Source organism: Arachis ipaensis, chromosome B5 (genome assembly GCF_059453495.1).
Source record: "Arachis ipaensis isolate K30076 ecotype BB chromosome B5, ASM5945349v1, whole genome shotgun sequence".
NCBI classification, from domain to species: Eukaryota; Viridiplantae; Streptophyta; class Magnoliopsida; order Fabales; family Fabaceae; genus Arachis; species Arachis ipaensis.
In genome coordinates this window covers 15,392,258-15,412,721 of record NC_142440.1, presented here as the reverse complement: position 1 = coordinate 15,412,721, position 20,464 = coordinate 15,392,258, and the positions used below count along the sequence as shown (strand labels likewise).

Here is a 20,464-nt window from a genome sequence, read left to right as displayed (position 1 = left end):
AATTTCATGATCATTTAGTGGCTGAGTTTTTAGGAGTACAATTTTTCATTTTTATCCATTTTTAGTGACTCTTAAGGCTTGAAATTTAAACTTCAAATACTCTAAATAATTTCAATAGTTTCATACAATTTTTAGAGGCAAATAAACTTCATATATCACTCAAATAACAATCCAAAAATAGAGAAGCATCACTGAATTTTCAGAATTAAGAATCAAGCACAAAACCACTACAAAGTGGCTTATACAAACACCGAAAACAAACACAAATATACTGTATCTAATCCTAACCCTTACCTCTCTTATGTAATTCAATTATTCTCGTCTTTACGTTTCTTGGCAATTCTGGACATACGAGGCTAATAACCAATCCAAAAAACTATTAAATCCAAAACATAGAAATTCTACAATTGTGGGCTTCGGCCCTATAATCCATGACCACAAAAAAAAAAAAGAGTCTACAATTGTTGCCGTCACTATTGTTTTTCTTATCAGCCGTTGACGTTGGGAGAAGGAAGAGAGTGGAGGCTTGACTGTTGTAGCGTGACTAGCCAGGGCTTTCAACCGAATCTGCACCTTGCAATTTATGCCTTGGTTAGTACCAGTGGGTGACGTAAGCCGAAAACCCCCCTTAAACCCCTTTCCACTTTGAAAAGCATACACACATACTCTCTCTCTCTCTGCAAAAACCCTAACTGAATGAAATGGATGAACCAAATGAAGCACCAGAAAACCGAGAACTCTACGCACTCCTCAACTTGTCTCCAGAAGCTTCCGATGAAGAAATCCGCAGAGCTTATCGCCAATGGGCGCAAGCATATCACCCTGATAAATACCAATCCCCTCACGTATGCTTCTTTTCTATCTCTCTTTCTCAGCTGTTTCTTTGTTGTTTTGCAATTCCCTCTCAATCCGTTACTTGTTTTGGTCTTTTTCTCTCTCAGATGAAAGATATTGCTACGGAGAATTTTCAGCGCATATGTGAGGCCTACGAGATACTGTCAGATTCAAATAAGAGGCAAATATATGATATATATGGCATGGAAGGTGTGAATTCTGGTTTGGAGCTGGGTGCTACTTTGAATAGAGCTGAGGAGATAAAGGCGGAGCTGGAGAGGCTCAAGAGGATGAAGGAACGGGAGAAGATGGCCGCGCATTTTCGATCTTCGGGTACAATTCTCGCCAATATGTCTTTGCCACACTGTCTAAATGGTGATGGTCTCTTCAGAGGGTAGGCTGTTGCTGTTGCTGTTGCTCGGTTTCATCATAGTTTTTCCTTCTATTTTCTCATCACTCTAAATCTGGTTGGTTAAGTTTATAAAATTATTGATTAGGATAATAAGATTCAGTGAAAGAACCACTGAAAAATACCACTGAATAACACAATTGTGGAAAATGAGACTGGAAAATATAGCTGATGTTGTTGTTACTGACTGTAATTTGAAACCGTTAAACGTATGGTTGATTTAACTTTTTTCACAATGTTAACACCTTTCTAAGCATATCTGTTGCTCATTGCAATTTGTGAGTTTAGAAACTGCCTTTATGATTTCATCTGACTGTTAACATCATTTATTATGTTTCTGAGTACCAGAATGGCCATGACAAGCGAAATTCAGTCTGACTTATCGAAGCGTGATGCTATTACAATTGGTGGCAATTTAGCAGTAGATGGAAATGAAGGTGGTGGAGCTGCCACTGCAGTATTCAGGCATCAAATTTCTGAAGCTTCCTCAGTAGAATTAGTTGCTTCAGCTGGTTTACGTGCACTAGTTGGAGTGCAAGCATCTCGGTCTGTGATTTGCTTTCAAAAATCAAATTCTATAGTACACTTTGATCAGTTCTGGTGATGCTAAGATGCTTACATGTTTGTTGTGCTTTGTATTTTAGTACTTTATCATCACACTCAGCTGCAACAATGGGCCTTGCGCTGTCTTTGCAAGATGGTTCATTGAATCTTTCAAATTTATGGACCCGCCAATTGTCAGAAACTGCAAGTGGACATGTATGCTACTTTCATGGAATGATAAGTATTGTTTCAGGGAATTGAAATGAAAAACAATACATATCATTGTGGGACATATTTTTAAAGTTGTAATATAAAAACACATGGAAACATTGTATATTCAATACTCTTAGATAGCCAAATCCCTCAAAAATAATGTCTTACTTGTACCAGAGTTTAGCTATAGTTAGGAAAACGTTTAGTGTTAAAGCGTAAAATTAGGCATTTTTTTCTCCACTTTAAGAATTTTGAAGCAGTTTTACAATCTACTATATTTCATAGCTTCCCTCTTGCTTACAGATACAGCTTGCTTTGGGAACACAGTCGTCTATAGCTGTCGGCTGGCAAAAGAAAGACGAGAGAAGGTCTGCTTCTGGGGAAGTAAAGGTACTTTTGTGTTTCCTGGTCTGCAAAATAAACTCGTCAAGTTGGATAGGAAATTTTATTACCCTAAGCACAACCCGCTCTAATCATGTTAACTGAGTTAGCAAGTGATTATTTTGTATTACATTCAATTTGGAATCATTGTATCGTTATTCACTTACTCTTATTACTTAGTGCGAATTAATCTTATTGCAAATCTCCTCATCCTCTCAAAATGTAATAGAACTTTTTTGAGGTTTTGTTTATGTGAACTTTGGGGTTAAGGTATTCTAAGGTCAAAAATTCATTCTCAAAATAGTCGAGAAGTTGCACTGCTCATGATTGTTTGAATGTAAAGGAGTGTTTTCATGTTCCATTTGGACAATAAACAACATACACACACATATGGTTCACTGCTCTAGGATTTTGTTCAACTGGTTTTTAGAGTTGCATGATTAGTACTTTAGTAGTGGGTAGTGAACTAATTTATGCATACAACTCTTATGAGCAGTAAGGTAGCGTTTGTTTTGAGGTACTGAGACAGAGACTGAGAGACTGAGACTCAGTATCGTGTTTGTTAGTTCAGAGACTGGTACTAAAATTTCTGTCTCTGTCTCTAAAATTTCAGTATTTCAGTACCTCCAAAAAGTAGGGACACAGGGGACTGAAATTTTTAGAGATGGAGATTGAAACTTTAATAACATTTTATACCTAAAATATTTTCATTTCAATTAATTAATTCCAATTTTACCCTTTGTGCAAATTAAATTAGAGTTTCATTCTTGTTTTAATTCCTGTCTCCCATTTTGCACCAAACAGAATACTGAGATTTATTTCAGTCACTGTCTCTTAGTCTCTGTCGCTCAGTCTCAGTCTTTTCGTCTCTGTCTCTCCACCAAACGCTACCTAAAAGAACTGAAGAGGTAGTTATTTGAATCACATCACTATTTGCCTTAGCTCCAACAGCAAGTATATTTACAATCTGGAAGTCACCTAAAACTGCTCATATTTAATTTAATTTCTGGAGGAACTTCTCTTTTGATGCATAAATGCAGTACCTCTAGGCTCTAAATAACACACGAAAAAATATGAAACCAAAATTACAATATCTCGTGTGCTTCTGACTTTTTAGTGGCTTAGATTTTGGCCATTTCTGTATAAAAGTTTGGGACTTTTTATTTTTATTTTTTCTGTCTTTTCCTATACTCAATTGACTTCTTTCAACCCAGTTTGGCACAGGTTCCTTTGATACATCAGTTCATTATACTCATCGCTTTTCTCCTAAATCACTTGGCTGCATTGGAGGAAGAGTAGGAAGGTATGCAAAATCTTATTGCACGTGGGTTTTGCCACTTTCTTGCTTTTGGTTTTGTTTAAGGAGAAAGTATCTCATGGCATCAAAGTTAGAATTTGATTATTGGATGCTCATTATGTTTAATGATATTCTTGGCAAAGGTTTTTGTTGTTATATCTTATGAAACCTTTGTTAAATATATATTCGTAGATTTGATCTTGACTAGAATCCTTTTTTTTTTTATTATTATTGCCATTGTTTACTATGAATTGTTTGATGTATACCAAAATAGCAACGCAACATTCTTGTATGATTTCAAGTTTAAGCCACTCAATTTTTTTGGTTGATAACTATGCTAATGACTATTCAGACTGAGCATCAGTTCAAGAACATTGGCAGCCAATATCCTAATTAGTTTAGATGTTGTCTTTTTTGACATAAAGCAATTTAACCTTGTAGTTCTTCCCTTGAGATTGAAGTTGGTGGTGGGAGGAAGATCTCTAAATTCAGCACCGTGCGCTGGTTGTATACAATAGGAATTCAGGTAAAGCAGTTAAGGAGAGCCTTTCCCCCGTTATAGTGTTCGCATCTCAACATCTACTGTATAAAATCAATTTTCTACCTTGCAGCTATATTCCATTCTTTTTCCATCAGATTAATGGTTTCTTGCTTTCTACATTCCACCAATGGAATGAATGGTTTCAAAGATTTCTTTGCATATGTTTCTCCCCTCCTCATTTGTTTCTTGTGATTTAATAACAATCTGAAGTTAAATACTAAGCTAACTCGCCCCCCTTGTTTTCAATTTGTTTATGTAAGCTATCTTAATATGCTTCTTACATTTTTCAGGGTATTTTCTGGAAATTTGAACTACATCGTGGGGGCCAAAAGTTGATTATTCCTGTAAGGACAGTCTTGGCTTTTTATGTGTTTGGTCCTATATATACTGGGCTTTGACCTTTTATTTAAATATTTTACACAACTACTCAAGTAGTCCAATCTAGGTAGACTTGTTCCCTCTCACTTAGAGAAATTAAGAACAAAGGTTTGTTTGTTATAAGCCATGCTTTTCTATATTGATTTCATTATTTGGCTAATGAATAAATATACATAAAAGTTTGCAGTAAGTTTTTTCTGTACACATACATATACTGCAAACTTTTATATATATATGTATGTGTACAGAAAAAACTTGCAACGGCCCAGTAAGGAAAGTGGATTAGTTGGAGGATAATAAAATAGAGGTAGCGAAAGACCTAGAAAAGCTATAGGTGAAATTATTAAATAAGATCTGTATATGAACGGTTTAGATGCAGAATTACAAATCCCAAATATGATCCATGGTATTCGAAGTGCCCTCAATGAATGTAATGTAAGAGCAGACACGACCCTTTTTTTTGTTTCTTTTTTTTGTGGGGGAAGAGAAAAGGGGGGGGGGGGTGTGAATATATTGTAAGGGGGGAAAACTTAATATTAACAAATGAACTATTACCTGCAGATTTTGTTGACAAAGCATTTGAACCCTGTGTTTGCATCTGGAGCATTGGTGGTTCCAGCATCTATGTACTTTCTACTGAAGGTCAATAAACTTGACATTAATAATCAATAACTTTGTAGATCACATAGTTATCTTTCCTTTTCTATTTTTTTTTTATTTATTTTGTATTTATTTGTTTTTTTCTATTTTTGGGTTGCTCCTTATACTATGTGCCTAGTGCCTAGTTATGCTACAGTCATAGATAATGTCATGTGTTATCTTAAGCTTCACTTCCAAGCATTTTAGGCCTTTCTTGCTAATTTTCACTATCTGGTATTTCTGTTATAGAAACTCTTTGGTAGAATTAAGATAAATAATTATTTTTCATCCAGTGTGACAAAGGTTATTGTTTGGTTGATCAAACAATTTGATGATGTTTCCTTCATTTTGTATTTTTCTTTTAATATTTGAGTTCTATGTGTTTTCAGAAATTCATCATTAAACCCTATTACCTTAGAAGGAATAAGCAGAAAGCTCTAGAGAAGGACGAGAAAACATCTTCACAGGTATGGGTGATCATGTAGTGGTGCCACTGCATACTAGCATTGGCATACATATTCTCTAATCGCTAGTATTGTTTTTTGTTTGCGACTATTAGCCTTCTCATCTCAAATATGCCAATGTGTCATTTGTTGTGTGATAGTGTGACAATATACGTACCCCAATAATTTTAGATCTTTGTGCAATGCGCTACACACCTTCGTCTGCTTGTTCATATGAGTACTTAATAATAGCTGATGAGTTATGACGCCCCATTAAATATTAAACAATTGGATAACAGTTGGGTTCTTGAATCTCTTGTATATCCCATATCCAAATATCTTTCAATAGTACAAAATACCTGATGACATAGAACTCTGTTGCACCAAATGTCTACTTGTAGCTTGCACTGTCCATGTGTTGAATAGTGGAACTTGGAATAGACCAATATTCTTGAAGCCTATGGATAAGATTCTTTCTGTGTTTTGAAAATAAAAAAAAAAGTCATTTCTCTTGTTTACTCTTTTATGGAGCTCATACATTAATATACTACAGAAAAACGTAAAGATGATTCTTTTGAACCAGACATTCTCATCTCTCCCCTTTTGCAGAATTCCAATTGACATCCTGGTTAATATTTCCCCCTTTGGGGAAATTAATTCTGCAGGTTAAAGAAGCAAGGGCAGCAGCAGAGAAAGCTCAGAAATTACAAGAAAATGTGGCTAACAGGAAAAGAAACAAGCAATTAGAAACAGGTGGACTGGTTATTATGAGAGCACTATATGGAAATGAAAGAGTTTTGTGCAACTTAAATTCGTCAAGTGAGACAAGTCTTGAATCAACTTCAGAAGTCATTGATGTCACCATTCCTCTTAATTTTCTAGTTAATGATTCTGGCCAACTCAAGGTATGTTTCTTTTCTGTTTTCTCTGCATGCTTTACAAAAATAATCTGATTGTTAGCTACCATGATTTATATTTGTCAATTTTTTCAATTTTCCTGTCAACTTATCCACATGAATACAGAGATTGCAGTAAGTATAGGGTAGAATGTGGAAAACTTCTTTTAGCTGACATGGCAAAACTGCAGATAGGATATCCTTTTTTAAGGGTTTTTTTTTCCTTCCTTGGAATGAAACCAAATTTCTGCATCAAACATGTGCAGGGTGCAAAGATGTGTGTTTTGTATCATAAATGTCTTCTAACAATTCCTTAATTAGATTACTGTGAGAGATGAAAGAAGCAACTATAGCTCGTACTCTCATAGTGATCAACCGAGATGACACATCTTTCTAACAAAACTATTTGACCCTTTTCCATAAATAACATATAATATCATTGATGTCATATCATGATTTTGCCAAGTGTGTTTTGGGATCCATATGGTTTATACATTTTGAGATTGCTAATCCTTTTTTATTAAATTCTGATTGTGCGATTGCTGTGTACCTTGGGATACTTGTGTGCGGGGCTTCTCTTATGATTTTGCGATTGGTTGATACAGCTTCATGAAGGTGTAAAAAAATCGGGCATCATGGGGTTTTGTGATCCATGTCCAGGAGAGCCTAAACAGTTGTATATAGAGTATGCTTATGCTGGCAATGAATACAAGGTAATATTTCCAAATTTTTCGATAGTGTTGAACTAGTATTATTTAATAATTTTCTTGTATATGGTCGATGCAATGATACATGGGCTAATTCGAAATTGGAAGCAGGTTTCGGTTGGTGATTATGAAGAATTAATAATACCCCAAGGCGCCCACAGGATATAGTTATTATTTTCGGCATGAGGACTATTTTTACCCCATGAAGTTTCCCCTTCGATTACAACATTTTCTCCTGTTAAATTGAATGCAAGAGGTACCTTCTACAATTTTTGGGCCATTGGTACCTTCACTTATTTATATTTTTAATTTATTTTTTGTTGTGCCCTTCTTTTTGTTATTCCCCCGGAAAAAATAAATTGTATAATAAGGTCATTTTAGGAGGTGATTGTAGAATTTCGTCAAGGCATTGCGCATTGCAGTATGTTACGCAGCTGCTAAATCACAATTTTGATTAGTGTTACTCTTGCTGATCGGCTACCCAATTTTATAATTTCACTCGAGGGAGGAAGTTCGATCCCATGAATTCATTGTTAGTTTTCATTTGGATTTGTACTTAGTAGTCGTGACAATAACTGGGAATAAAAATGACAGTTGGCTCTTTGTTTTTGGGTTGGGACATTTGTATTGTGTTTGTTTATATCGGTTACCGCAGTACTATTAGCTTTGACACTAACGATCGGGTTGCAACTCTGCAATTAAATCGCTTGCTCATGCAACTTCCAATTGGTCCGAGAGAATGATTCTGATTGGGTGAATAATTTCTTCGTAAGATAAGCTTTTTTATTTGGGCGTTTTAGATAGTTATTGTAACAGTTTTTTAAATTATCAGAAACTAGATTAGCCTCTGATCACCAAAAAAAAAAAAAAAAAAAAAAAGAAACTAGATTAGCCTCAGGTAATGTATACTTGAGGTTGGTTTGTTTACACGAATAAGGCAGAACAATACACCCAAGACATGGATATAATGAATAGATTGTAATGCGTATACAATATGCAAAAAATACTACTGGCATAGCAAGAATCTCTAATACATGAATAAAAATATGGTTATTATCAATTAATTATGTATTAAATTATTTTTAATTAATAAAATAAAAAGAACTGCTATAAGAAAACTACTTTCACCTCACTACTATCATCACTCCTCCACTATTGTTTTTCCAATTCTTCACTCTATGCCTAACCCTCGACAGCCTTGAGCAAAATAGAGAGCAAATCTTAAAATCCACAACTTTAACATTTTTCATATATGGTAATTCATAATTGACCACTTTTTCGTATATGCTACTACATAATTGAATGATAGCATTGCATGTAAACTAAAACTAAATATTTAACATGATTTCCCCAACTTAAAATTCTTATAAGTTATAAATAAAACTATGAAGGCATGTGATTAAGTGATTATGAAAACTTGTTTCTCACTTATGAGTATTACGCCAATTACTTGTATCTATGAACTTTTTATTTTTATTTTTTTTGTTAATTATTATTGACATCAAATTAAAATATGCTAGATAATTGTGATTTTATTAGATAGTAAATATGGAAATTGGGACATTTTATTTAGAAGACAACACACTTTTAGTATTGATGGTACTAAAAATCAAATTTATTTATTTTTACATGAAAATCAATTTATATATATATATATATATATATATATATATATATATATATATATATATATATATATATATATATATATATATATATATATATTCAAGACATTATATATGGTTATATTTGTGTTTTTTAGTATTATGTTTTTCTTAGAATATAGTTATGAAATTCTTTTTAAAATCATGTGTAATCAATCATGGCAGAAAGATGTACTCATACTTACAGGGAAGGAAATAGAGATGCCTAAATATCCAAGAAGAGTCTCAAAACTAACTTAGGGCATAACTTTGTGAATCAACTCACGAGGAACTAGCTCAAATTATCTTTAATGATGTCCGACGGATTTTAGTGTGGTTTCGATCGATTTATTTGATCCCAAAAAAAAAGATTTTTTGTTAAAAATAAAATATTTTTATTAAGTTTTTAATATGTTTGAATATATTTTTTATTCTTATTAAAAAAATAAATTATTTTTTTTAAGTCAATAATATTTAACTTTTAAGAAGAACAAAAGTAAAAAATATATTTAATTATTTGAAATTTTTTTTAATTATTTAAATATAAAATAACTTTTGTTTATTATTTTTTTTTAAATATTTTTTTAATCAAAAACCAATTCAATAGTTCTTAAATGTCTCGAAATGTAGTTTTATAACCAAATTTTGTTTTTTCTTGGGCTTTTAGCCCTGTTATTCACATAAAAAAGATGGCAGGAAAGATGCATGAACAGTGGAACCGGTTGCGAATAGGCAATAGCCACTGGAAGTTCAAACAAATGAGGGACCATGGAATTTGAATATTTGATGGAGCACGATTCTTTCTTGTTTACCTGTATGGATCAATGAGGAGAGGTCGTTGAGTGGTGCGGTTGTTTGACACGTGGCAGATGTCTTACAATAGTAGATGAAAGCTGCATCCAAAAGTCCAATCGAATCGAACCAGTGAGCTGAGTTTCAGGAAGAAATGATGGCGGCGGCAAGTTCCTCATGCGTTTTCTGTGAGATAGCCACCAGATCCACCGCCACCACTCTTCTTCACTCTGTACGTCTCTCCTCTCTCTCTCTGGATTGTGATTTATGAATTGAATCTGAGTATTAAAAAATTGCAGGACGATAAGGTTGTTGCTTTCCAAGACATTAGGCCTTCTGCTTTCAGGTACAATACCTCTGTTGATTACTCGAATCTCAAATCTCAGAGGTTACTAATTCTCTTTTTGTTTTTTTTTTTTGTAGGCATTACTTGGTAATCCCTGTGCAGCACATTCCTACTGTGAATGATCTCCAAAGGAAAACTGAAGACTATGCTTTGGGTAAACAAGATTACTCGTAATCTCTAATCACTTTCAATTTCAAGTTCTTTATTTTATATGTCATGAATTATTCAACAGTGACTCACATGTTAGAGGTTGGGAGAATGCTATTACTTAGAGATGCACCTCACTCTAACCACCACAGGTACTTCCACCACTTCTAGTGTTATTATATTTGGTCTAATTTACATTCAAGAGTTATACAGTAGTAATAATAGATGGGAGATTGAATGTATGTATTTCTTTCTTGTAATTTGAATTACTCGTATTCATCAATCACATTGTGTTATAAACCCATTTTTGTGTGTCCATATACAAGATTATTCCATTCCTAAGAGAGTTACATATTCGGTTTTTAATATGCTAGTAAAAACTTAATATTACAGTGAGGAAGAGTTTTTTTCTTGTCCATTATCCACCAAGAATACTTAATATTACAGTGAATAAACTATTAAAATTGTCTCCGATATTTTAACACGTTGATAAAAATATTCTCAAAATATTTTAGAACACAAGTCCTTTTTTATGTGTTTAAGGATTTTGGGTACAAGTAAATTCAAAAGTAAGATGAAGTGAAGAGGAATAAATCATGATTATCTCCATTTTTGTTCTTTTATACTATGTTCCACATTGAAAAAAAATAAGAGTGGGTTGGAATATGATGAGATTAAGAAGCACTTCGATTTGCCAATCACAAAAGCTGCTAGCAAGATGAACATTGGTTGAGGTTAACTTGACTTGAAGTTAGTTGCTGTAGTTAAAAAAGAAGCAAAACATGACCATGTAATTGTTTCTGTTTCCTTCTTTTTGATAGATTTGGCTTTCATCAGCCTCCCCTGAATTCTGTTAACCACTTACACCTCCATTGTTTGGCGCTTCCCTATACACCCAGGTATCTCTTCATCTTGTTGATTACTATTTTGCATAAGCAGCTCGCACTGCGTAGATACTAAAACCTTTTTCCACTTTCGAGCTTAAGCAGATGGAGATTCCTAAAATACATGCCTTTAGGACCAATTGGCTTCATAGAAGCAGAGAGATTTCTGGAAAAGATAAAGCCATAGCCCATTCCCTCAAAAAATATAAATGAACGTGGAGTACTTGATTGTTCTTTTGCTATATTTTGCTTTTCCCTCTTCGAAAACATGCTAGATATAGGATCAAATTCAAAATTACATCTGTTCAATTTTTTTATCATTAAAGTGTGTAGTAACAATTATACTCCACTTTGACCTGTAGATCACAGTAGATGATATATAAATATGAATAAGAAAAGGATTACACTTGCCTAAACCCTAAAACCCTAGATCTGAGATGCTCTTTGTTGTTAATATGCTAGCTTTGGCTACTTTTTTCGGCTTTCAGAAGGGAGCATACAATGCTTTGATAAAGAATACGCGTTTTAGTGGTTTGCTTACCAGCAATTCTTTAATAAACCTTTCCAAATAAAAGGACTTACTACTTTGTGGATTTTGTCTTAAACAAAATCACTTAGCCAGTCCTCATTTAATGGAATTGGAGAACTTTGGGATGTCCATTACAGTTAGGCATTATTTTATACGGTATAGGTAAGTAGGTAATACTTATAGCATATTCACAGCATATTTTGTCTGCTGGGAAAAAGCATTTGGACCCAAAGATCATCTTGTAAATAAAATGGATTAATTGAGAAATATTTTTTTACATGTATATAAATAAATTTTTTAGTGACATTCTTGTTGATGTTGATTTTTTTTTTTAAATGTGGTACAAATATAATCAATTTGATAGATAGTGATAACCTGATGGTTGAATTAATGAAAATTATATTCTAGTGTAAATGTGTGAAGTTTTGTATTAGTCTCAATAAATATTTGCTTGTGCGGGTTTGCCACTTTTAATTATTTTATTAAAATTTTATAAGTCTTTTATAAGTGTAAACTATTTTTATCTTCCAAATTATTTCTTTGATTGGTCTACTTAATTTTAATACAATGTTAAATCTCATCCTATAATACTATCGAGACACTCTGCACATATTCAATTGGTCTAATCTCACTTCAAGTGATTGTCTATTTCTAAGTGTAAGAGAGTATTAGAGATTAACAGTTTTTATATGTACCAAGACAACTCTTGTTTCTTGAGTTAATTTTGAGTTGTGTGAGGTCCAGTGAATTTAACATTGTTTCAGGCTCTCATTTTCACATTATAACAACAGCTCTCTGTATCAACATATTTGTATCTAATGAATAAATACATGTAATGAGTGTGTGTATTATATATTGAAGGAGAAAATATAAGAGACCAACACTTTTGTTGAAATCTGGCCAATATTTAACTATCAAAAGAAAAATGATTAATTCTACACCATTAGATATCATTTCATACTATTGAAAATATTGATGATGGCTAATTGATGGTTAAACATCACAAATTCTGTTGGTCTCTTGACACTCCTCATATTGAAATGGTATATATTTTTAAGGTTAACTATTTTGTAAGTAGGTGGAGTAATGAATGTATAGTATTATAACATGTACTCTAGTTAGAATGCATCAGTTAATAAATAATAAATAAGTCACATTTGACAGTGGTACTAATGAGTACTGTACAAAAATAACAATTAACATACTCCATTGCATGGATATATAGTAACAAATTGAGGACTTTGTAGTAAATATGCCTTCATGGATACCTTGGCTGAACTGAATATAGACTTTGTAGTAAATACACCTTCACAGCCTCACAGGTAACTTGGTTGAACTGAATATACACGTTCCCTATTCAATGCCTTGCCATAATATTTTTGAAGATACTTTGCAATGCTAAACAAACAAGTCAGCTCAATCAAAATCTCATAAATAGCACCCTCCCCCGGCTCCCACCTGATTAAAATAAAATTGCATTTAGGACGGGCATGCTGCTTTTTGGTTTCACAAGAAACAAAACATTGATAACCACTTAAGTCATTGAGTTCAAAATAATATATAATAAAAAAACAATTACCAACAGCTGTGATAGAAACATCTAGAAAATAATTGTGAATAGAAACATCTAGAAAAGAAAAATAAACAAAAAAGGGAAGGGGTATAACTTGTTAGTAAAATTCTTTCGCCGAGACGAAACTATCCAAAATATATGGAAATTTAGTGACTAAAACATCATGAGTTGTGGGCAGTATTATAATATTTTATTGTTACGTAAACAAAGGATTTGGCCCAATATTATTTAATGCGGGAAATGACTTCAAGACCATTCCAAAATGACCAGATGAGTTGGATTAAGTCGAGATTGGCCTACACAATAATTGATTCTTAAAAGCTTGTGAATTGTCTATATATTCACCTACATCGCCGAATCCCTTTCTAGTCGTCCTCTACTACCCTTGGAAGCATTATAAATTAAACTTTTAATCTAGTTCCTATACTTTGTAGCAAAAATTCCTCATCTCCTTAACCCCTTATAAATGCTAGTTGACATTTTTGGGCAGAAGCAAACAATGGATATCTACTTTATAGGATTGGTGTACCCTCCAATTCCATCCATTAGGTAATGAGTCAATAAACATTAGATGCCTTTCGGTCTTTCATACTGTATGGCCAAAGCAGCCAATCTTGTGGTTGTGTTATTCTGCTGTTGACCACATTAGCATCACAAGAATTATAAATAATAATAAGTTCTTTAATTTCAATAGCTGTGGATACCAAATCCAACTATAATGAAAGGAAAGAATGGATATTATACTCACGTAAGCTTTAGTGGAACCAAAGCGTGAGGAACTAAAGCAAGGGAAAACTATATGTTATTAGACTCAAATGGCTAACCTCCACTAATGCAATGAAAGCGACCCAATTAAGTTGGTAGGACGCATATATAGCAATTTTAGAAAGCCATTATTTGCATCTCCGCGTTGAGGGTGTAGGGTGTCTATTATTTTAGTTACATTATGTGGTGTGTCTCTCAATCAATGGCTTTAGACCACTCCATGATGATCTTGACGGGTTTAATTTGTTCGATAACTAATATTATATACGTGTTTTTAATGATGCTTCATGCTTGTTAGTAGAACAATTTATTCCTTGTGAATGATACCTCGCTTTCAATGATATGATTCATCCTTCTTTTTTTTTTTTTTTGGTAAATATGTTTTCGTCATTTGATGTGTTATATTCTCGTTTTAGCTATATTATCTTTTGTCTACTCTTCTCATTTGTACACATTCACTGTATAAAAAAATTGCATTAAAATTAAATAATCATGTAATATATACATCAAAAATAAAATTACCTAATTAATTTAGTCATTAATTTTTAGAATGCACAGTATTTAAAAAAAATATTAGATAACCAAAATTTTTTTATTATTCACATATAGTTATCTTCGTCTAAAATTGATAGCTAAGAACTATTAGATGATGATTTAGTCAAATTTATCAAATTTTTACCTTATATTAGAATTAATATTAATGATTTTTCACTATTGTTAAAAATATTAACCGAACATTCTTTTTAAAAAATCAAATTCTAAAATAAAACACCTACCAAAAGGTTATTGGAAAAGAAATGAAAAGGTTGGCAGGGAAGACAAATTTTGAAATGAAATGGAAGAAAAGTTGATTTTGACCAATATACGTCATTAGGTTAAGTTAATACATGAAAATAATTGAACTCTGACCCTGATTGACTTGATAACTACGTTGCTTTGAGCGCTTTCTCTGTTCTTTGCAATCTTGCTAGACGTCTCCAATGTATTGGTTCGCACATCGCAGTCAATTTTGACGTTGATTGCATTTTCCACGTTTCCTTTTATTTTACCTTTTATTTTATTTATTAGTATTTCGAAAAATAAACAACTAAAAATAGTTGAGTCTTTCACTTATCTATGAGAATAGGACTTTAACCTAATCAATGAAAAGGCTAAACATCATTTTGTACAGTTAATTCATCACAAATGCTGATTAGCATTTTTCAACTGAAATAAAATATGGAAGTTAATTGGTCGACAATTTTATGAGATATATTGAAGAGACTAATATGTTTCCGTTGAAGCATGAAATTTGGATTTAGTTAATTTAACTATGCCAAGTGGCCAATTGAACTATTTTTCTTCTTTTAAAAAGATTTAACATTCCTTGGATTGGAAAATTGGAACCACTAAAGGAAGGTGAAAACAGCAAATCAAAAAATGACTGTCCTAAACAAAACCTGTTGGCAGCAAAACCATCAACAAAATAGCTATCACCCTTCCACATTAACATCAATATACTTACACCCTTAAAAGACATTAAAGTATTATAGTATATCACTATTGAATACTGATTAATTGGGATAATAACATTGTCCTAAGTCCGCAGAAGCGGCAACTTCGTACCATCAGTAATGAATTCCATTATAAAACCCGTCCTTCTCGTAAGTCTGAGTCTCAATTAATTTGAAAATCAAAATTTCATTCTCTGCCTGAAAAGTGAAGAGCAATGGCATCTTCAGCAATGAAGCTTGAGCTTCTCTGGTTCATTCTTATCTTCATTTGGGTTCCATCATCATCATCACAGACACTTGTATTGCCCCTCACACACTCAATCTCCAAAGAGCAATTCAACAGTACCCACAACCTCCTCAAATCCACCTCCACCCGTTCCGCCGTCCGCTTCCACCACCAACGCCAACGTCATCGCCACCACCAAGTTTCCCTTCCTCTCTCCCCCGGAAGCGACTACACCTTGTCCTTCACCCTGGGCTCTGGCCCGGCCCAGGCCCATCCCATAACCCTCTACATGGACACAGGCAGCGACCTTGTCTGGTTCCCCTGTGCCCCCTTCGAGTGCATACTCTGCGAGGGAAAGCCCAGCCCAGGCCCAAGCAGGCCACCAAACATCACACGGGCCCACGCAGTGTCATGCCAGTCCCCTGCATGCTCCGCGGCCCACTCCTCCACGTCATCCTCCGACCTCTGCGCAATGGCACGTTGCCCCTTAGACGCCATAGAAACTTCTGATTGCAGTTCATCGGCGTGTCCGCCATTCTACTACGCTTACGGCGACGGAAGCTTAATCGCAAACCTCTATCGCCACACACTCTCTATGTCTTCTCTCGTTCTCAAGAACTTCACCTTCGGTTGCGCCCACACTACCCTCGGTGAGCCCACCGGCGTCGCTGGTTTCGGCCGTGGTTTGCTCTCTTTTCCGGCCCAGTTAGCCACCTTCTCACCTCAGCTCGGTAATCGATTCTCATACTGTTTGGTATCTCATTCTTTCGACGGCGATCGAATTCGTCGCCCGAGTCCACTCATTCTCGGCCGTCGCGACGGCGGGGACGAACACGGTGAGTTCGTGTACACGTCCCTGCTTCGGAACCCGAAGCACCCGTACTTTTACTCCGTCGGGCTCGCTGGAATCTCAGTCGGGAAGAGGGATATTCCGGCGCCGGAGATACTGAGGAAGGTGGACGCAACAGGGAGTGGTGGTGTTGTAGTTGATTCCGGGACGACGTTCACGATGTTGCCGGCGAGTTTGTATAACTCGGTGGTGGCTGAGTTCGACCGGCGAGTGGGGCGAATTCACAAGCGGGCGAGTGAGGTGGAGGGGAAAACGGGCCTGGGCCCATGTTATTACTTGGACACTGTGGCCCAGGTTCCGGCGGTGACGTTGCGTTTTGCGGGGAATGATTCGAGTGTGGTGCTGCCTAGAAGGAACTACTTCTACGAGTTTTTGTACGGTGAAGATGGAGCCACGACGAAAAGAAGAGTGGGGTGCATGATGCTGATGAACGGTGGTGATGATTCTGAGTTAAGTGGTGGGCCCGGGGCCACGCTTGGGAATTACCAGCAGCAGGGCTTTGAGGTTATTTACGACCTCGAAAAGCAGCGCGTGGGATTCGCCAGAAGGCAGTGCGCGTTGCTTTGGGATAGCCTGAACCGTGAGAAGAACTAGTGTGCTCTATTCTGCACTGGACCACCAGAACTCTCAGTCACGGGTTCGGTTAACTGTAAATGGGAATAAGGCGGTGGCGGGCTTCGGTGCCCACTGCCCATGTCCTTACTCTGTATAGCCGAAATTTGTACTTTTTGTGTTAATATTGCTCTTTATTTTTTGGTTGGTGTATCCTTGTAAATCTTTTCACATTTTTATTTCCATCACTAGGCAAAAACTAAAGTGGAGTTTTTACTAATTGATTACATCGTTGATTTGTTCTATTAATATTTTCTCTACTTTTAATTTATGTTCTGTTTTACTACTTTTTGTTTTGTCGATCGTATGTGTTATCGCTCTATATATAATTTTACCAACTTAAGTTTGAATCAATCTGTAATTGAGAAGTAATAATAGATCTATTACCAGGTAGCAAATTGTGTAAGTACAAAGCATAAGCTGATAAAAATGTACAGACGAAGATTGAAACCAAGTAGGATCGGCAAAAAGTAAACGATCGAATCATGGAAATTATTACATGACACGACGAAAAGTCAACTTGAGAGTTGTTAACTTGTTATGTCTATCTTTCGCACAAGATCCTATATACAACAGATAAGGATAATGGATAATTTAGCTTCCCTTTTACTAAACGTATGTAAGTTGTGGTAATACTAGCATATTCAGCTTCCACCATACATCAAGTTATTCCTACCCTTCTACTATTTTATTGTTCCATTTGAACATTTATATATATATTATGAACTTATATATTTAATTGTAGTTTAGTCATCTATACAGCAGCATCTAAATCAAATCACTTAAAACTTGACTAATCTAATTTAAAAATTTGTAATTATCTGACTACAATTCAAAACCGCCTTTTTGCCCCCTACTTCTAAAAAGTTGTAGTAGCAGGATAGAACCTAAAATTACATTTTATCATGAACCCGGTTTCTGAAAAATACACACAACTTTGTTAAAAACCGTCCATAGATATTATTCTATTAATTTTAAAATAATTGTAGTTTTGACTTTTTTTATATATATTTAAACATTAGGTTAAAAAACGTTATTAAGCCATGGGAGGAAATAATTTACGCAATTCAACCAAAATGAATTCTGATACACCATTCCACCAAATATGATTTTTATATAATTCGAATCAATAAAATTCGAATTATATTTACACCTAATTCGAATTGAATCACATCGAATTACTCCCAAGCAATATTCGAACGTAGTTCGAATCAAATTGTATCGAATTTTGCATGCATAGTTCGAGTTATATTAACTCGAATTACTTGGAGCACGTGGCCTAGGGTAGGGTAGTTCGAATCAAATTGATTCGAATTACTCATATTTCGAATCAAATGGCTAATTACACATTGTACAATAAGATACTAGAAAAAATACTATATAATATAAAAAATATATACTAAAAGAAGTATAAAATAAGATTATAGTAAATTAACTTTAGTATAAAATTATTAAATATAAATTAATTTTAACTCCTATTAGTACATTGAATTAAAAATAACATATAAAAATGACTTTTTAAATATTTTTTTATAATAGGAGTACATTTTTATATACTTTAAATACTTTGTATAAAAATGTACTTATATTTATCATACAAAAATAAAGTGTTGTGCCAATATAATAACATTATAACATTTTAAATCAATTTTTTTCTAGGATTTTAGATTAAAAGCAGCACATGAAAAAGCATTATTGGTATTTTAAAGCTAACTTAATTAAAAAAGATAAAACTGTATTTTTTAGGATTTTATGTACATAATTAGGCTAATTTTTTTTAATAATCAAAGATGTGTGTTACACTATATTATTTGATTTCAAGTAAGTTTTACTCTACTATATTTTTTTTTTTTTACTTTTCAAAAGACACAAATCTAAAAAATTTTATAAATTAATTTAAAAGAAAATATCATTGACATTTTATAAAATTTTATAATTCAAAAGACACAAATCTACAAAATTTTATAAAACGTCAATGATATTTTTTTTAAAATTAATTTATAAAATTTTTTAGATTTGTGTCTTTTGAAAAGTAAAAAAAATAAAAATATAGTAGAGTAAAACTTACTTGAAACCAAATAATATAGTGTAACACACATTTTGATCAATATTAAAAAAATTAGCCTAATTATGTATATAAAATCCTAAAAAATACAGTTCTATCTTTCTTAATTAAGTTAGCTTTAAAATACCAATAATACTTTTTCATGTGCTGCTTTTAATCTACAATCCTGAAAAAAAATTGATTTAAAATGTTATAATGTTATTATATTGGCACAACACCTTATTTTTGTATGATAAATACAAGTACATTTTTATACAAAGTATTTAAAGTATATAAAAATGTACTCCTATTATAAAAAAATATTTAAAAAGTCATTAATTTTTATATGTTTATTAAAATTTAATAAATACAAGTACATTTTTATATGTTATTTTTAATTCAATGTACTAATAGGAGTTAAAATTAATTTATATTTAATAATTTTATACTAAAGTTAATTTATTATAATCTTATTTTATACTTCTTTTAGTATATATTTTTTATATTATATAGTATTTTTTCTAGTATCTTATTGTACAATGTGTAATTAGCCATTTGATTCGAAATGTGAGTAATTCGAATCAATTTGATTCGAACTAACCTAGGCCACGTGCTCCAAGTAATTCGAGTTAATATAACTCCAACTATGCATGCAAAATTCGATACAATTTGATTCGAACTACGTTCGAATATTGTTTGGGAGTAATTCGATGTGATTCAATTCGAATTAGGTGTAAATATAATTAGAATGTTATTGATTCGAATTATATAAAAATCATATTTGGTGGAATGGTATATCAGAATTCATTTTGGCTGAATTGCGTAAATTATTTCCTCCCATGGCTTAATAACGTTTTTTACCCTAAACATTAACGTGTTTAGATGTAGAATAAATTTAAAATAAATTACTATTTCTACTCATAAATATATTGATAAATTTACTTACAAACAAAAAAATTAAAATTTTATCTATAAAAGATAGATTTAATGCCACAAAATTATTCAAATCTTAAAAAATTACTTAAAAATTTTAAATTACTTTTCTTAGCGTAGCCTAACTTATTCTAATCTCTAACTTCTTTATTACTGCTCAAATTCTTCTCCAACTCTCATACATATTTATTACAACTGCCTGTGTCACCGTCATCACAAGCATCACCGTCCTTGTCTCCTTCTTCCTACGTCATCACCATTCTCCCAATAATTTAGGGTGTGTTTGGCAAACCCGTTTGAAGAATAAAAGTGCGTTGAAGTTCTTTGAACGTCTATTTTTTTATAT

General features: G+C 33.3%; 3 protein-coding genes across 5 annotated transcripts; all 3 read left to right on the top strand.

The window, feature by feature from the left end:
• Window positions 1-469: 469 nt before the first annotated feature.
• On the top strand, window positions 470-7,885 carry OWL1 (DNAJ heat shock N-terminal domain-containing protein). 2 transcript variants are annotated; one of them, XR_002362434.2, is made up of 14 exons: window positions 488-845; window positions 942-1,228; window positions 1,592-1,789; window positions 1,888-2,002; window positions 2,303-2,389; window positions 3,595-3,683; window positions 4,119-4,203; window positions 4,509-4,562; window positions 5,158-5,238; window positions 5,625-5,702; window positions 6,344-6,583; window positions 7,180-7,287; window positions 7,393-7,537; window positions 7,663-7,885. XR_002362434.2 is itself a non-coding variant. In XM_016346580.3 (13 exons), the coding sequence occupies exons 1-13, from the start codon at window positions 702-704 to the stop codon at window positions 7,447-7,449; spliced, it is 1,623 nt and encodes a 540-aa protein (XP_016202066.1). In that variant the 5' UTR covers window positions 470-701; the 3' UTR covers window positions 7,450-7,885. The 2 variants fall into 2 exon arrangements, 1 of the variants encoding a protein (XP_016202066.1); XM_016346580.3 differs by having other exon boundaries at window positions 470-845; window positions 7,393-7,885.
• A 1,750-nt stretch (window positions 7,886-9,635) lies between these two features.
• HINT4 (histidine triad nucleotide-binding 4) lies at window positions 9,636-11,517 on the top strand. Of its 2 annotated transcripts, none has more exons than XM_016346577.3 (6): window positions 9,636-9,948; window positions 10,016-10,062; window positions 10,140-10,216; window positions 10,295-10,361; window positions 11,031-11,108; window positions 11,199-11,517. In XM_016346577.3, the coding sequence occupies exons 1-6, from the start codon at window positions 9,871-9,873 to the stop codon at window positions 11,278-11,280; spliced, it is 429 nt and encodes a 142-aa protein (XP_016202063.1). In that variant the 5' UTR covers window positions 9,636-9,870; the 3' UTR covers window positions 11,281-11,517. The 2 variants fall into 2 exon arrangements, with proteins under 2 accessions (XP_016202063.1, XP_016202064.1); XM_016346578.3 differs by having other exon boundaries at window positions 9,726-9,948; window positions 10,025-10,062.
• A 3,783-nt stretch (window positions 11,518-15,300) lies between these two features.
• Window positions 15,301-17,390, top strand: LOC107643041 (Eukaryotic aspartyl protease family protein). Its single transcript, XM_016346576.3, has one exon. It carries the CDS (start codon window positions 15,669-15,671, stop codon window positions 17,121-17,123), a length of 1,455 nt encoding a protein of 484 aa, XP_016202062.1. The 5' UTR covers window positions 15,301-15,668; the 3' UTR covers window positions 17,124-17,390.
• Window positions 17,391-20,464: the final 3,074 nt, after the last annotated feature.

Excerpts from the sequence above, each read along its gene's own strand:
- OWL1 (XM_016346580.3), top strand. The coding sequence starts at position 702 with ATGGATGAACCAAATGAAGCACCAGAAAACCGAGAACTCTACGCACTC. Across the intron at positions 846-941 it reads ATAAATACCAATCCCCTCAC|ATGAAAGATATTGCTACGGA; the intron begins GTATGCTTCTTT and ends TTTCTCTCTCAG. Across the intron at positions 7,288-7,392 it reads ATGCTGGCAATGAATACAAG|GTTTCGGTTGGTGATTATGA; the intron begins GTAATATTTCCA and ends AATTGGAAGCAG.
- HINT4 (XM_016346577.3), top strand. The coding sequence starts at position 9,871 with ATGATGGCGGCGGCAAGTTCCTCATGCGTTTTCTGTGAGATAGCCACC. Across the intron at positions 9,949-10,015 it reads CCACCACTCTTCTTCACTCT|GACGATAAGGTTGTTGCTTT; the intron begins GTACGTCTCTCC and ends AAAAAATTGCAG. Across the intron at positions 10,362-11,030 it reads CCTCACTCTAACCACCACAG|ATTTGGCTTTCATCAGCCTC; the intron begins GTACTTCCACCA and ends TCTTTTTGATAG.
- LOC107643041 (XM_016346576.3), top strand. The coding sequence starts at position 15,669 with ATGGCATCTTCAGCAATGAAGCTTGAGCTTCTCTGGTTCATTCTTATC.